The 15,474-nt window shown below is 41.3% G+C and overlaps 1 protein-coding gene across 4 annotated transcripts in view; it reads left to right on the top strand.

Moving 5' to 3' along the window:
- DPF2 (double PHD fingers 2) overlaps positions 1-15,474 on the top strand; it is a 123,307-nt gene that overhangs the window by 69,145 nt on the left and 38,688 nt on the right. For all 4 annotated transcript variants that reach the window (XM_033956107.1, XM_033956106.1, XM_033956104.1 and 1 more), the window contains 2 exons: positions 12,237-12,374; positions 12,656-12,784. In XM_033956107.1, coding sequence (XP_033811998.1) covers positions 12,237-12,374; positions 12,656-12,784 — 267 coding nt within the window. The remainder of the gene's footprint in view (positions 1-12,236; positions 12,375-12,655; positions 12,785-15,474) is intronic.

Raw genomic sequence — 15,474 nt, 5'->3', positions numbered from 1 at the left:
AGATACAAAGTATGGTGACACGATCATATTTCTTAGCATGACATACAATTCTAATTGCTCTGTGTTGTACAGCATGCATTCTTCGGATTAAGGAGAAATTGATACCAAAATAGACTGCTGCAGTAATCCACGGTGAAATTGTTATTGTGTGAAGCCTCATCTAGGCAAGAACAAACTCCTCATAATTGTCAAAGTTGAAAAAAGAAGCATCATTTTTACTAGGATCTTTATCTAAAATTCAAAAGGAGCTGTTAATTAAGATACTCTCATTGATCACTTGCAAGTATTTAGAGGTTTAACAGCGAAACTAGAAAGCATCAATGCAAGCGAGAGGTTTTAAAACCAACTCATATGCAACTCTATTTATTTAAAAAACTTGTGCACCGCTTAAACCTAAGCGGTTTGCATAATATGTACACGATCTTAAGTCACAATACAAAAATAGATAACATTCACCTAAATAATCTTCAAATAAAAGAATAATACAAAAGATAGTGACGGGTCAAAAGTGCGCGAGGACAAAGGCGCGCCGACAACCCAGCGCAGACAACTGAGCGCAGGGCTTAATTGCGACGAAGAAAACCCGTATTTTAAAGGGTTCTGACGGGGGGGCGTGGGGGGGAACCTGCCCACTCTACTTAATAGGGATCGCGCTGCCTCACGCTGCCATGTTGGGAGTGTGTGTGGGGTGTAACCTCCCTCATTATACTGAAAATGTAACTTTTTCCCTAAAAAAACAGGGAAAAAGTTAAGTTTCCAGTATAATGAGGGGGGTTACACCCCTCAAACCCCCCCAATTCCAGCGCGATCTCTATTAAATAAAGTGTGGGGGGGGGTTCCCCACCAACACCCCCATCGGACTCCTTTAAAATATGTTTTTTCTTCGGTGCGATTAAGTTCTGCGCTCAGTTGTCTGTGCTCGGTTGCCAGCGCTCACTTGTTGGCGTGTGCTTTTGACTATGAACCCAAAAGATTGCATTAAAAATCTTCTGTAAATAAAGTTGTTTTTTAACATGCTCTTAAATTTCTTAAAATCAGAAAGGACTCTTAAGTGGTCCTGTCAAATTATTCCAAAGAAGTACTTACTCCTGCCTCAGAAATAATCGAAGCCCTTATTTTTGCATAGTGAACACTACTAAGAGCAGCACTAACCAGTCTTAGGGCTCCTTTTACGAAGGTGTGCTAGGGTTTTTAGCGCACGCACAAAATTACTGTACGGTAGTCGAAAATCTACTGCCTCCTAAAAAGGAGGTGGTAGTGGCTAGCACACTCGGGAATTTAACGCGCGCTATTGCGCGAGTTAAGACCCTAGCGCACCTTTGTAAAAGGTGTCCTCTCAGACCTTTAGAAGGATTAAGAATGAAACTATTTTGTGCAGTAGTTCCATTTTTTGAGGGTTTTTTTTCTCTTTCTGATATGTTTGTAAGCACCAATTGGCATTATCAAATAAGAAACTTCTCTCAAAGCATTCACTCAGCTTTGAATTTGAGTTAAGTTAGGTTGAGAAACATCAGAATAAGCTTGCAAAAGATTGTTAGTTTAGTAGTTTGCCCTGATACCATGGTCCTATATTAATCTAGTGATGGGACTGTGGAAGATGTTGAACAATAACAGGGCTAACACTGAACCTTGTAGTATACTGCACTGTAAACTGAATTAATTAGAAGTGGAGGGACGATAGTGCAACAGCAAAAGTTCTGAGAAGAGAAAAAAATTATTTGAGTACAGTGTCTTAATACTGATGTCGGCTGGGATAAAAACACATCATGATCCAGCAAATTGAATGCAATGAATAAATCAAGAGAAATTGCTAGACATTTTTCCACCATTGAAAGCACAGTGCACTGGGATCACGAGAATGGTCTCCGTGCTCTGTCCTGGCTGAAACCCCCCCTAACAGATTGGCTTGGATACAGAACATTTATTTATATATCACTTATGACCTAAGTGGTTTACATTCAGGTACTCATAAATTTTTCCCTATCTGTCTTGGTGGGCTCACACTCTATCTAATGTACCTAGGACAAGGGGAGATTGAGTGACTTGTCACAAGGAGCAGTATGGGATTCAAACTCACAACCTCAGACTGCTGATGCTGTAGCTCTAACCACTGTGCCATACACTCCCATGATGTTCTGCATGTTGTAGTTGGTGTTGGAAGACCAGTCTCTTCTAGTTTTGATAAGTAAGTTAAATTGGAAATGGAACAATAATTTGAGGCCTTCGTTGGACCCTGGAGTAGGTTGTTTCCAAGTTATGGGAACTGTTCCTTAAGATAAACTAACTTTTATAAGCAACATGACCAAAGAAATCGGGCCATGTTGGAAGTTGCTGAACCAAGTCAATGGAATAGTGTCTAGAAGGCAGGTAATAACCTGAATAGAGAAGGCCAGTGTAGTAAGAGAAAATATTAGCCAAAATTAAAGAGAGAATAAGATGGAGTTTGATTTGTATCTGTGGAATTTGACATAAGTAGTCCTAGAGAAAGAGGTAGATAGAAGCAACAGAAAATAGGATTCAGATGGAGGGAAATACTCTGCAGTTTACATTACATAACATAAAACTCACTTGTATGCTGCAAATACCATTAAGTTCTATGCGGTTCACAAAGACTAGTAATGCAAATGAATAAACATCCAATAACTAACTTCCGAAAGATTCCCTAAAATGATACGTTTTTAAGACATCGAAATCGTTGATACAAATTTGGGAGTATGAATATGAGTTAAATCCCTAGTCCATAAGGCTGCCTGAAAAGATAGCAATCGTTCCTGAAATTTCTTATATTTACATCCCTTTACAGAAGGGAATGAAAATTATGAGTGAGATTTTCTAGAATGTTTAGTTTCTATAAATGTTTAGTTTCTATAAGATACTCAGGAATTGAACCTGTTAGTGCCTTAAAACAAATACAGCCGAGCTTAAATTTAACCCGTGCCTCAACTGGAAGCCAGTGCAGTCGATGATAAAAATCAGTGACATGATCATACTTCTTTAAGTTGAAAATCAATCTAACTGCTGCATTCTGAATTATGCGCAGTCTATGAAGATTTTTCTGAGTACCAGCAAGATGAACAATGTTACAATAGTCCAACTGACTAAGGACAAGCGATTGAACCAACAATCGGAAGGAGTTAATATCAAAGTATGCTCTAATAGTAACTCCTTTCGATTGTTGGTTCAATCACTTGTCCTTAATCAGTTGGACTATTGTAACATTGTTCATCTTGCTGGTACTCAGAAAAATCTTCATAGACTGCACATAATTCAGAATGCAGCAGTCGGATATCTTGGCAGAAAAGAAGCTGGCAATCTTATCTGTAAGGGAGGGGTGAGGTCCTCCTCTTTCCTAAAGAGGTTATCTGATAAGACTATAAACAATTTCTTTGAATGATTGATTAAATTGGCAATCACTGCAGTATAATAGGGCTTTTTTATTGCTTGAGTTTTGAATAATAAAAACTATAATGTTCTTTGTATAAAATCAGAGAATCAGGATTTTTATTTTGCTTCCGCCAGTCTTTCAGCATTCCTTGGTTGGTGTTTTAAGAGATGCAAGCCATTTGGTACCAAGGTCTATGTATGGTTTGTGAAACTTAGTGGTAGAGTGAGGGGACCCAAGGGGCCAGTGGAATACAGTCTTCATTTCAAAATAGAGTCCTAAAGAATTGTTTGTTCTGATAAAGAATAAAAACAAAAATCAAGTGGGAAATAGGAACAAAGGGGAGCGAGAATAGAGGGAAATCAAGAAACAATCAACTCTAGTAAAGGATATGCAGTATTTACTTATTTAAAGACCCTGACTATAAGGCCCATACTTGCAAGTCCACTCTGTGGGATTCTCTCCTACAAACGCTAAGAGGCAGTGGTTAGATTTCCAAATTTATTAGTTATGGAGGACTTGAAATTCCATATGGAGAGCCCAATTCGGCCCAACCATAAGCCCTTCCTTTCTCTTGTTTTAGATTAGTTTTACACAGCACATTTCTTATCTATGTTACTGAGTATACTCTGGATTTAGTCCTATCATCATGTAGTGACTTCATAACTCTCCAGTTTTTAAGCTCTCCCAATCTCCTGGTCAGACTACTTCATTGTGTCTTTCAATCTCCGAACCTTAAATCTGTGCGTTAGCTATAATTAGATCTACCTCACCATCCTTGTGAGAGTGCTAAGAAGTTATAAAAACAGGTTGGTCAGTATTCAAAATGATTTAATTAGCCAGAAATGGCCGCTGAAGGGTTAAATTGTTTGGGGCTAGCTATTTTGGGGACATTCTGGGAGTGGAACGATTGCTTAAATGCCAATATTTAGCACTTAAGAGGACAGGGTAACTGTATAACGTTGGTCCTGTCTTTATGTAGCAACCTCCGCCCACATCATTGGCCAAAAAAACTTATGTTTAGATTCACCCTTTGCCACTAAGGTTCTTATGAGGAAATTGAGATTTAAACAAATTGCTAAAGACTTTTATGGCATCCCTTGAGTAGCCAATGCTTCACGGATCACAGCTGTTTCTTCAGGGCTCCTGGACTTTCATATGTCATGCACAATTTGAGCTGTCGCTTTATTAATCTCACCAGCGACGCGGTGAGATTAACAAAGCGACAGCTCAAATTGTGCATGACATATGAAAGTCCAGGCTGTGATCCGTGAAACGTTGGCTACTCAAGGGACGCCATAAAAGTCTTTAGCAATTTGTAGCACTGCTGTTTAAATCTCAATTTCCTCATAAGAACCTTAGCCAATGATGTGGGCGGAGATGGTTTGACCTTTAAGCTCTACCAGATAGACCTGAGGCTTTTTCTTCCGTTAGATGTAATCCATCAGCTGTCAAAGTGGAGTTCTATATCAGTTTATATTATTTATTCCCCCTTTCACAGTTGGAGATTAATGCTTTATGCAGCAATCCATGTCTGGTTAAGTTCTGAATTAGAGAATGACACAGGGAAAAATTTGTCCCTTTCCCCGTGACCACTGTCCCTGTCACTGCCCCATCCCTGCAACCACTGTCCCCGGCCCCACAACCACTGTCCCCACAGCATCCATACAAGCCTCAGTACTGCCATACAATAAAATCTTGGATTGCAAGTAACTTGGTTTGCAAGTGTTTTGCAAAACATTTTATTAAATTTTAACTTGATATACAAGAAATGTCTTGCAATACAAGTACATGCAGCATACAGACATCACAACTGAGCCGATGGTTCTTCTCTCTCTGATGCTGCAAGAGTGTAGCGACTATTCTAAACGAACAAAGTCTTACAATACGAGTACATACAGTATACACGCGTCACATCATCACAACTGAGCCAATGGTTCTCTCTCTGACGCTGCGGGAGTGTAGTGAGTGTTCTAAATAAGCAAGGTCTTGCAATGCAAGTACGTATAGTATTTTGTATTAAAGATTTGGGTTGTGGAACGAATCATCTTAAGTTTCCATTATTTCCTTTTTGAGAAATTCACTTTGATATACGAGTGCTTTGGATTACAAGCATGCTTCTGGAACGAATTATGCTCACAAACTAAGATTTTACTGTATTTAGCTTATTCGTTCCTTATAAATCAAAGTTCTGGCTGCTGAACTAGAGAAAGAGATGTTCAGCTGGCAGGGCTTGTTTATAAATTTTTATCAACACAACTAATACTATTTTATCCTAAAGCCAAAAAAGAAAATAAATAGAATTTTTTTTTTCTACCTTTGTTGTCTGGTTTCTGCTTTCCTCATCTTCTCATTCAATTCCTTCCATCCACTGTCTGTCTTCTCTCTGCGTCTTCCATTTACTCTGTTACTGTGCCTTTCCCTGCACTCCCCCCCCATTGGTCTGGCACCCATCTTCTTCCCTCTGCTCCCCCAATAGTCTGGCATCTCTTGTCTTCTCCCCTTCCAGCATCTTCTCCCCTTTCTCTGTTCCCCATTTCCCTTCAGCATCTTCTCCCTACTCTCTGTTCCCCATTTCCCTTCAGTGTCTTCTCCCCATTCTCTGTTCCTTTCCACCCCCCTTCAATGTCTGTTTCATTCCTTTCCACCACCACCTTTCCTTCTTGCCACCCCCCCCTTCAGCACCCTTCATGTGGTCCAAGCATCTCCCTCCCTCCTCCTTACCTTCGTGGCGTGTTAGTGTAATTTGTGTAGGCCGCCGGAGCCTGCCTGAAGTTGCGTGCGTCTGCGGGCGGAAGCTTCTCCTCTGACGCAACTTCCGGTTGCGTCAGAGGAAAAGCTTCCGCCCGCAGACACACGTGACTTCAGGCAGGCTCTGGCGGCCTACACAAATTACACTAATGTGCCATGAAGGTAAGGAGGAGGGAGGTAGATGCGCCATGAAGGTAAGGGGGAAGGAGGGAGATGCTCGGACCGCGCTAGGGTTGCTGAAAGGGGGAAGGAGGCAGGGGGCCGTGCGCGATCGGTGACCGCGTGCATTCCTTCCCTTAACTGCGGAGACAAGGCCATTCACTGCTCCACGGGGTGGTGGATGGCCTTGTCCCAGTACCCGCAGTGAGCATTTCCCCCCACCGTTTTGGCGGGTTACCCGCAGCTACCCACGGCAAGCAGCGGGTAACAGTCAACGTATCATTTTCTATTCTGAATATTGACTTAACTGGCCATGTGTTTGCTCGCACCATATAAATCAAATATTCAGTGTTGATGCCCAGACATGGCCTGGTATTGAATATGTGTGAATAATGCCAGTAGCGCTTTAAGCAAAATGCTCACTGCTGCTGGCTGAATAATGACCCCAAAAAACTATATGGAGGACACTGAGAAAATCAGTTCTTTTTCATCCCCCAATAAGATTTCTGTAAAACAAATTCTGTTAGGATATACAAGAGTCCGTACTTGAACAGTTAATTCCCATATCCCGCAAACTGCAGAAGGATATCCCTTTAAGAACTTGAGAACGCCTTCCCTTCTGCAGTGGAACACAGCATTCTCCACAGTTATTCCTTTTGCAAACGAACTCAGAAGGTGTGTTTTGCTCTGCTATGTTTTTTTCCCCTTGGATTTTTGAAGTTCTTCAGTGCTTTGGTTCTTTGTGGCTTTGGTGCTTGGGCATACTCCGCCAGGGAAAGGACATAGTCCCGCATGGGAGGACTGCTGCTCCCAGGCCAATCTCTCAAGAGTACCTGCGGTGCCAACCTGCTTTGGGTCCCTTCAGGAGCTCAAGATCCATCCCTCTGGGAACAGCTGGCCTGCTGATTCGGTCAGAGGCTTGAGCGCAGGCTGTGTTGCCCCTGAGTAAGAACCCTAGGAGTATCGGGGAGCCGGCTGCATAATTTTCCCCCATCGCTGTGTGAGGAATCCTGGAGGTGGGCTTTGGTGACCATGGTCCATCTGGCCAGCAGCCAGAAGATTTCCTTCGATGGTTGAGGTCTGAGCAATTTCTGAGGCAGAAATCCTTTCCCTGCCACCAGCTGATTCATTCAGTCACCTAAAGTCACTCTGAGTATTCCCATTATTCCCTATTGGGGGGAGCGGGTCTGAAATGTGGAATTTTAGTGGTTTCTGGTGATAGCACTTGGGTCCCCCTCCTCTAAACCACTAAAATCGCTGTTTGTTTTTTTAGCCCAATAGCCTTTTTTGGTGCAATTTTATTGATGGTGGCCATCTTATTTTAAGCACTCTGCTTCAAAACCACTCGTTTTGACAAGTGACTTTCTCTGATGGATGCCCCAGGCCTTTCTAGACTCGCATCATGCGTTGGTTGTGCAGAGTTGCCGGTTGAGGAGCAGCCAAGTTCCACGTGCTGCAGGAGGAAGTGGTAGGAGCTTCGGCTCAACCCTCAGTCAATCTACCAAGGCCTTGGAACCCCAGAAATCCCAGAAGTACTGGTCTAAGTGGAAGAGATCCTGCTCAGATGAACCAAGCAACCCAGTTGGTTTTCAAGATTTCCACAATGAATATGCATGAGATTAATTTGCATGGACTTGCTTCCATTGTATGCAAATCAATCTCGTGCATATTCATTGTGGAAATCTTGAAAACCTGACTCTGTTGTGGCCCTCAAGGACCGTAATTGCCCATCCCTGGTGAAAGGGATCAGTCGTTTTCATCCTCTGGTTAGTTTTGTATGTCTTGAATGGAGTTTAAGGATCTCATGCAGCAGTGTTTCTTGTTGACATCACCTCGATTTGTTGAGTTTCTGCAAGGCTTTATGTAAGCACACCCCCTCATCCTTACAGGTACATTATACGAGGGGAATGGTTAATTCGACAGAGCTCAGGGCAGTTTTATCATTGAACATTTGTAAAAAGGTGACTTATTCTTTCCACGCCTTTTCTGAACATTATTGCTTGGATGTTACAGTGAGGACAAAAGCTACCTTTGGAGCTTCAGTGGTGGTGACTGGAGTCTCTGAATCCTTCCCATCTTGAAGACTGCTTTATGTCCTGCAAGGTGTGGACTGACCTTATGAAATACTAAGAAGGAGAAATGAGATCTTACCTTGTCTTTCCTTTCATCCCATCTATTCAGAGCTTAAGGGCCTGTTTTACAAAGCCGCGGTAACGGCCCTGAAGCCCATAAAGATTTAAAGGGCTTCGGAGCTGTTGCTGCGCGGCTTTGTAAATCAGGCCCTAAGTATTGTTGAATTAATTTGTGTTTCCTGATGACTCTTCTTTTTTCTACTTCTTGTCGTTTCTCTATAGCATTGCTTTAAGATTAAATGTTCCTTAAAAGCTTAATTTTTTTTATTTTTTTTATTCAATTTTTTAAATTTCAAACAAGCAAATCACATACTTGCATACAGATTTCTAATAATAATTCAAAGACATATAAACCTAGGGCTCCTTTTACGAAGCCGCGTTAGCGACTTTTAATCATGCGCTACCCCCGCGCTAGCCGGAAAACTACCGCCTGCTCAAGAGGAGGCGGTAGTGGCTAGCGCGTCCGGCGGTTTAGCGTGCGTTAAACTGCTAATGCGGCTTCGTAAAAGGAGCCCCTAATATCACTTAAACCAGTGATTTAGGATAGAAAATAATTATTCGTTTTTTAGTCCACTATATTAGAGCATTTCCGGTCCTGTTAACTCTCCTCTTCCCCCCTCTTAAATTCAATCAATTTGTACCTCGCTTAATCTATTGTAAACCGCATAGAACTTAACGGTATTGCGGTATATAAACTGTTGTTATTATTATTATCCAAGTATTAGAATGATCATATCCAGAAATATATAACAATCTTAAGAACAGCATTGGGAGACTAAGATAGAACCCCCGACAGCCGATTTAAACTGCAGGAAGAGCTATCGGACCAATCGTCACGTTCCCACCTTCTTTGGCCAAAATAATTTTTCTCCTGAAACGAAACACAGCACTTTGCCGGAAATTTCAAAATAAAGGATGCACCTAGGGCTAGGACCCTAGACTTATAAAGCAAGAATTCTTTTCTCCTCTTCTGTGTTATTTGAGCAATATGGAAAATACAAATGGTCGAACCAAAAAACTTTTCATTCATATTTCTAAAATATAGTCTGAAAATTAAATCTCTATCATGCTCCAAAGCAAATGTTACCAAGAGGGTAGTTCTTGCTGTAAACCACTTCAAGGGAGCTCTCCAGAAAATTTGATAAATCCATTCCTTGTTCTTGCAATGCTGGCATTTCAACAGGAGTTGAACTGTTCTGTTTTCTTCCTGGAAATATATGTTGAGCAGTAATACTAGGTGGTACATTTTCTTGTGAAATCATTAATACTTCCTTCATATATTTCTGGACCATTTCAAGTGGTGATATTACTGGAGATTATGGAAAATTTAAGAATCTTAAATGATTTCTTCTCTGTTTATTTTCCATATATTCCCCTTAAAGACATGGAGGGGCATAATCAAAAGGAACGTCTAAGTCCGTTTTTGTCTAAGTCGCAAGTCGTCCAAAGTAAAAAAAACAGCCTAGGACACATTTTCGAAAAATACGTCCAAAATTTTTTTTGTTTCGAAAATCGTCTAAGTATACGGCCTGTCGATCTGATCGCCAAGTTGCTAAATCATCCATCTTTATACCACATTTTCGTCCTACTTTTTGTTCAAGACAAAAACACCTAGAACAAGCCCTGTTGGACGTGGGAGGGGTCTGCAAAGTGATGGACTGAACACCCAGACATGGCACCTAAATAGTGGGGTACCTTACAGGGCACTACTGTGAACTTCACAAAAATGATGCCATGTCTTCTCCTCACTACAGCTCCCTTATAGGTCATGGTGAGCCCCCCAAACCACCTCCAGAATACCCTAGACCCACTTATCTACCACCCCAGTAGCCCTTATGGCTGCAGGCGCCACTTATATGGCAGTACAAAAGGGTTTTGGGGGTGTAAAAGGGAGTGCACATGTTTAAGTATTAATGCAGTGATTACAGGGGCTTATGGGCATGGGTCCTCTCCCTGGGTCCCTAACCCACCCCCAAGATGGCTTAAGGCGCCTCTGTGCTGGATGACTAGGCCTTCCTGTGCCAGGTGGCCAGGTGATGATGGTCTGGAGGCTGAATTTTAAAGATGTGATTAAAATTTTTATGGGGGTGGAGGGGGGGGTCGGTGATCACTGGGGTAGTGTGTGGGGGTCTGTATTATGTGTTTGCAGTGCTTATCTGGTGACTTTAGGTGGGTTTTTGTGACTTAGACCATGTTTTAAATGCTGTACGACTAAGTCTAAGCCGGCCCACGTCCCGCCCAACTCCCGCCCTCGACACTCCTCCTGAAACGCCCTGTTTAGCTTTGGTCGTTCAGCGGCACTATGAAGACCTAGGTTGTTTAGAAATACGTCCAAAACCCGTTTTCATTATCGGCACTTGGACGTATTTTGACAATGTTCGTCCAAGTGCCGACTTAAGCCGGTTTTTGGACGTTTTTCTCTTTCGATTATGAGCCCCTTATTGAATAAAATTTGTGCTAGGTTTCACAAGTTTCCACTGCTTTGTTAGTGAAATACTAAAGCTGCACAAAGCCCTTATAGGGTTTTCATACATCACAGTGTATTTTTTTTTATTTCCAACTGTTGGCCAGTGAGCATAACACCCACAAGTTTGGCCTGATATCTTAGGACTAAAGGAAAGAAAATTAGCAGATAAGATCTAATTTCTCCTTTTTCTGGACTGGTCTGATAGTACTCAAGGAAAATTAACAAATAGTTTATCTGTTTCATTTCTAGTCCAACTAAACTCTGCCTCCCCCATCTTCTAGAGTCTTCTACTGATGAGCAACAAAATCTAGTAGCCTTGTTTTAGCTGGTTTGGAGGATAGAGAGGGATTTTCACCTCTAAGGATTTAGCTAGATTCCTCTTAAAAATCATTCCTCTGTAATTTTCCTACATCGTAGTGGTTCTCTGATGCCCCAGGACTCTCATTCTGTTTTATTTTGTAGTTTCCTAATACGATGATGCAATTCTATGTCAGGTTTTGAAAATCAAAGCTGGGTAGACCGCCTGACCAGGAGTGAGGAACACTAAGGAGTCCTGAAAGTGACCTTTTAATGGTATTTGGGATGATGGTATGTTAAAACAGTCAGGGCTATTCATTAAAGCATGGTGATCCAGGTAAATGTTTTCAAGTTAAAAGAATCACAGCATAGGTTACTGTGCTTTAGTGAATAGACCTGAACATAAAAAAACAGACTTTGGTCAGTTCTTGCATGTATAATCAGAGACTACTAGGTATATGGTCATTTCTTATAACTGTGTAGGGAACTTCCCTCTGGCGGTGTGAGCACTTCCTACATATGAGAAAGTAAGACTTCTGTGGGAGGTCATTTCTGGGCCTGGGGAGGTGGACCTTTTTTGTATAAATCTATAAAATTTCTATTTTGCTGAGAAATGTGTGAATCCCTCTAAGAAGGTCTATAATTTAGTACAAGATCCTAATCTAAACCCGAATGAGAGAGAAATATATCCTTTTTGTTATTTATTCAATGGGGTTATATTTTGATTAAGCAACAATAAATATATTTGTGTGAAAAAATATATGCAAAGCCTTCATCCAGTAACTGGTGGTACCTCCTTGAGTAGCAATAACTTCAGATGAATGTTTGAAGGCTAGATTAGTGAAAATTGAACAACTAGTTTTAGGGACATCTGTGTAGATTTCCCTTTCTCGTACTAGTGGAATTGCTTCAGCTTTCCTACCTTCCTTATGCTGAGAGTAAATTTAAAGAAAACATTTCATACCCACATATCCATTTCATTTTTGTGTTCTTCTTGGGCATTATGGGGTTTGTTTCAGTTTGTATTTTTATTTCCTTTTCCATGCAGTCTGCGGAAAGCGCTACAAGAACCGGCCTGGCCTCAGCTACCACTATGCTCACTCACACTTAGCTGAGGAAGAGGGAGAGGACAAAGAGGATTCCCACTCTCCCTTACCAGTTTCACATCGATCTGAAGAACAGAAGTGTGAGTTGACCCCACCCCCCATCTCTCATAGCAAGCAAGTCTGGTTTCATTTCTAGCCAGTACAATTCTTACCAGCCTCTGCACCTGCTGCTATTACAGTAGTTCTGCAGTTTTACTTGTAAGCTAACTAAAAGCACTAATTTCTTGCCTCAATGATAACTGGATATGGAATTGTCATGTTAGAAAAGAGATGTACCCCTGTGCCAATCTCCTGGGCATGCATTTTCACACCATCTGACATCAAAAAGAATAACATCCACTTTTCTATTTCTGTTGAATAGCTAAGAAAGGACCTGATGGCTTGGCTCTGCCCAATAATTACTGTGACTTCTGTCTGGGAGACTCCAAAATCAATAAGAAAACAGGGCAGCCGGAGGAGCTGGTCTCGTGTTCAGATTGTGGCCGATCAGGTACAGTTTTGTGTGGCAGCGAAACGTCTTTTAGGGCTCTGAATGCTCACTTGTGGCATACTGCAAAATAACTCAATAGGTAGTTTTGAAAAGGGTTTTTGTCATATTTTAAGGTGCTGAAATGTAAAGTAATATTTATTATCTTTCATTTCCTTGATGCTCAGAACAGCTGCTGCTATGTCAAACGAATTGTGACTAGCACAGACCTGGAACCTTTGAATGCAAAATCACTTCACCACACAAAATATATTCAGAAAACCCACTGTGCCTGAGGTAATCTGAGATACTTTCCTCTTTGTTTCTAAAAGAGAATCATTGAAGCAGCAGTTCGATTGTTCAATAATTTCCCCTGATGCAGCAAGAAATGCGAAACAATGCCTGTCGGGAATTCTATATTTTTTCTCCCAAACAATAGAGTGACAGCAGCGCTGGGAGTAGAATGTGGACTGCTAAGATTTAAACCACGTCCGGAGAATAGAGCATTTTTGAAGATAAGTTTTCCTATGAACTGTTATTGAATTTTCAAATTATTTAAAAATATTTAACGAATACTGTTTAAAGAATATATTAACTTTTCATATGGAGTTTTTGTAGACCAAGGATGTTTTTTCTTATATAGCTGTATTGAACAGCTAACATAAGAGTTTTTCCAGGTGACAATAATCCCTGGAAAGAACTGAGGTTTTTTCTCCGTTAAAAAAGAGGAAACTATCTCGGATTACCTCAAGCACAGTGAGGTTTTCTGAATATACAGTCAAACCTTGGTTTGCGGGCATAATTCGTTCCAGAAGCATGCTTGTAATCCAAAGCACTCGTATATCAAAGCAAATTTTCCCATAGGAAATAACGGAAACTCAGACGATTCATTCCACAACCCCAAAACTTTAATACAAAATACTTTATGTACTCGTATTGCAAGATCTCGCTCGTTTTTAACAATCACTACACTCCCGCAGCTTCAGAGAGAGAACATATTCATAGGGGATCTGACTCAAGGGCTTCAAGGTAAAATAACACTATTCGCCGATGACGCCAAACTATGTAATATAGTAAGTGAATGCAGTTTACAGAATTATATGGCGCAGGACCTGCTTACATTGGAAAGTTGATCCTCAACCTGGCAGCTAGGTTTCAATGCTAAGAAATGTAAGGTCATGCACCTCGGAAGCGGAAATCCATGCAAGACGTACTTCTTGAACGGAGAAACTTTAACTAGGACTTCAGCAGAACGAGATTTAGGAGTAATCATTAGTGCAGACATGAAAACTGCCAATCAAGTGGAGAAGGCTTCATCTAAGGCAAGGCAGTTAATGCCGTTGTATAGGGCCATGGTGAGACCTCATCTGGAGTACTGTGTGCAATTCTGGAGGCCACATTACAGTAAAGATGTGCGCAGAAGTGAATCAGTTCAGCGGACGGCCACCAGGATGATCTCGGGGCTCAAGGGTCTCTCGTACGAAGAGAGACTGAACAAATTGCAGCTCTACACTCTCGAGGAACGTAGGGAGAGGGGAGACATGATCGAAACATTTAAGTACCTCACGGGACGTGTCGAAGTGGAAGATGATATTTTCTTTCTCAAGGGACCCTCGGCCACAAGAGGGCACCCGCTCAAACTCAGGGGCGGAAAATTTCATGGCAACACCAGAAAATATTTCTTCACAGAGAGAGTGGTTGATCATTGGAACAAGCTTCCAGTGCAGGTGATCGAGGCAGACAGCGTGCCAGACTTTAAGAATAAATGGGATACCCATGTGGGATCCCTACGAGGGTCAAGATAAGGAAATTGGGTCAATAGGGCATAGACAGGGGGTGGGTAAGCAGAGTGGGCAGACTTGATGGGCTGTAGCCCTTTTCTGCCGTCATCTTCTATGTTATGTTTTCTATGAACCATCGGCTCAGTTGTGATGACGTGACGCGTGTACTCGTATTGCAAGACTTTGCTCGTTTAGAGCAGTCACTACACTCTTGCAGCGTCAGAGAGAGAAGAACAAATCAGCTCAGTTGTGATGATGTGACGTGTGTATATTGTATGTACTTGTATTGCAAGACATTGCTTGTATATCAAGTTAAAATTTAATCAAATGTTTGGCTTGTCTTTCAAACCAAGTTACTTGCAATCCAAGGTTTTACTGTATTTTGTGTGGTGAAGTGATTTTTCTATATGTTCAGCTTATATTGAACACCTTTGTATGCAACCCATATTGGCCAATGCATGTTGCATTGAGGTTAATATTCAAAGGGATCTGAATAAAGACTTAACCAACCAGATAAACCTTTTAAAGTAGACAAAGTTAAGCTATATTTAGATGCCTACATTTCCCTAGGTGGCTAACTTCTGAGTAGACCTGGGGTTGATTAGATGAGAGAAAACTAGGCAACTGACATAGATTTTTATCAGCAGCAACCTAACTTGACTGGCTAAATCTAAGCACTTCAGAAGTAGGCCTAAATCTGAGTGGTTCCTCTTGTCTTCTGACATTTTAAAAAGTTTAAATAGTGTGTTCAGCATAACAGGCACTTCTCCTTATCACCTCCAGTTGTTGTTTATTTTAATACTGTATCTGTTTTATTATGAAAGAATTGTACATGCAATCAAACAATTCAATTGAACAAAAGATCTTCTATTTTAATGCAGTACAGCAATAAACACTGGTTAACTCCAATAACTGTGACCAGAATCCTGTGTC

Source organism: Geotrypetes seraphini, chromosome 8 (assembly GCF_902459505.1).
Source record: "Geotrypetes seraphini chromosome 8, aGeoSer1.1, whole genome shotgun sequence".
In the NCBI taxonomy this organism is placed as follows: Eukaryota; Metazoa; Chordata; class Amphibia; order Gymnophiona; family Dermophiidae; genus Geotrypetes; species Geotrypetes seraphini.
This window is presented reverse-complemented; position numbering and strand designations above follow the sequence as displayed.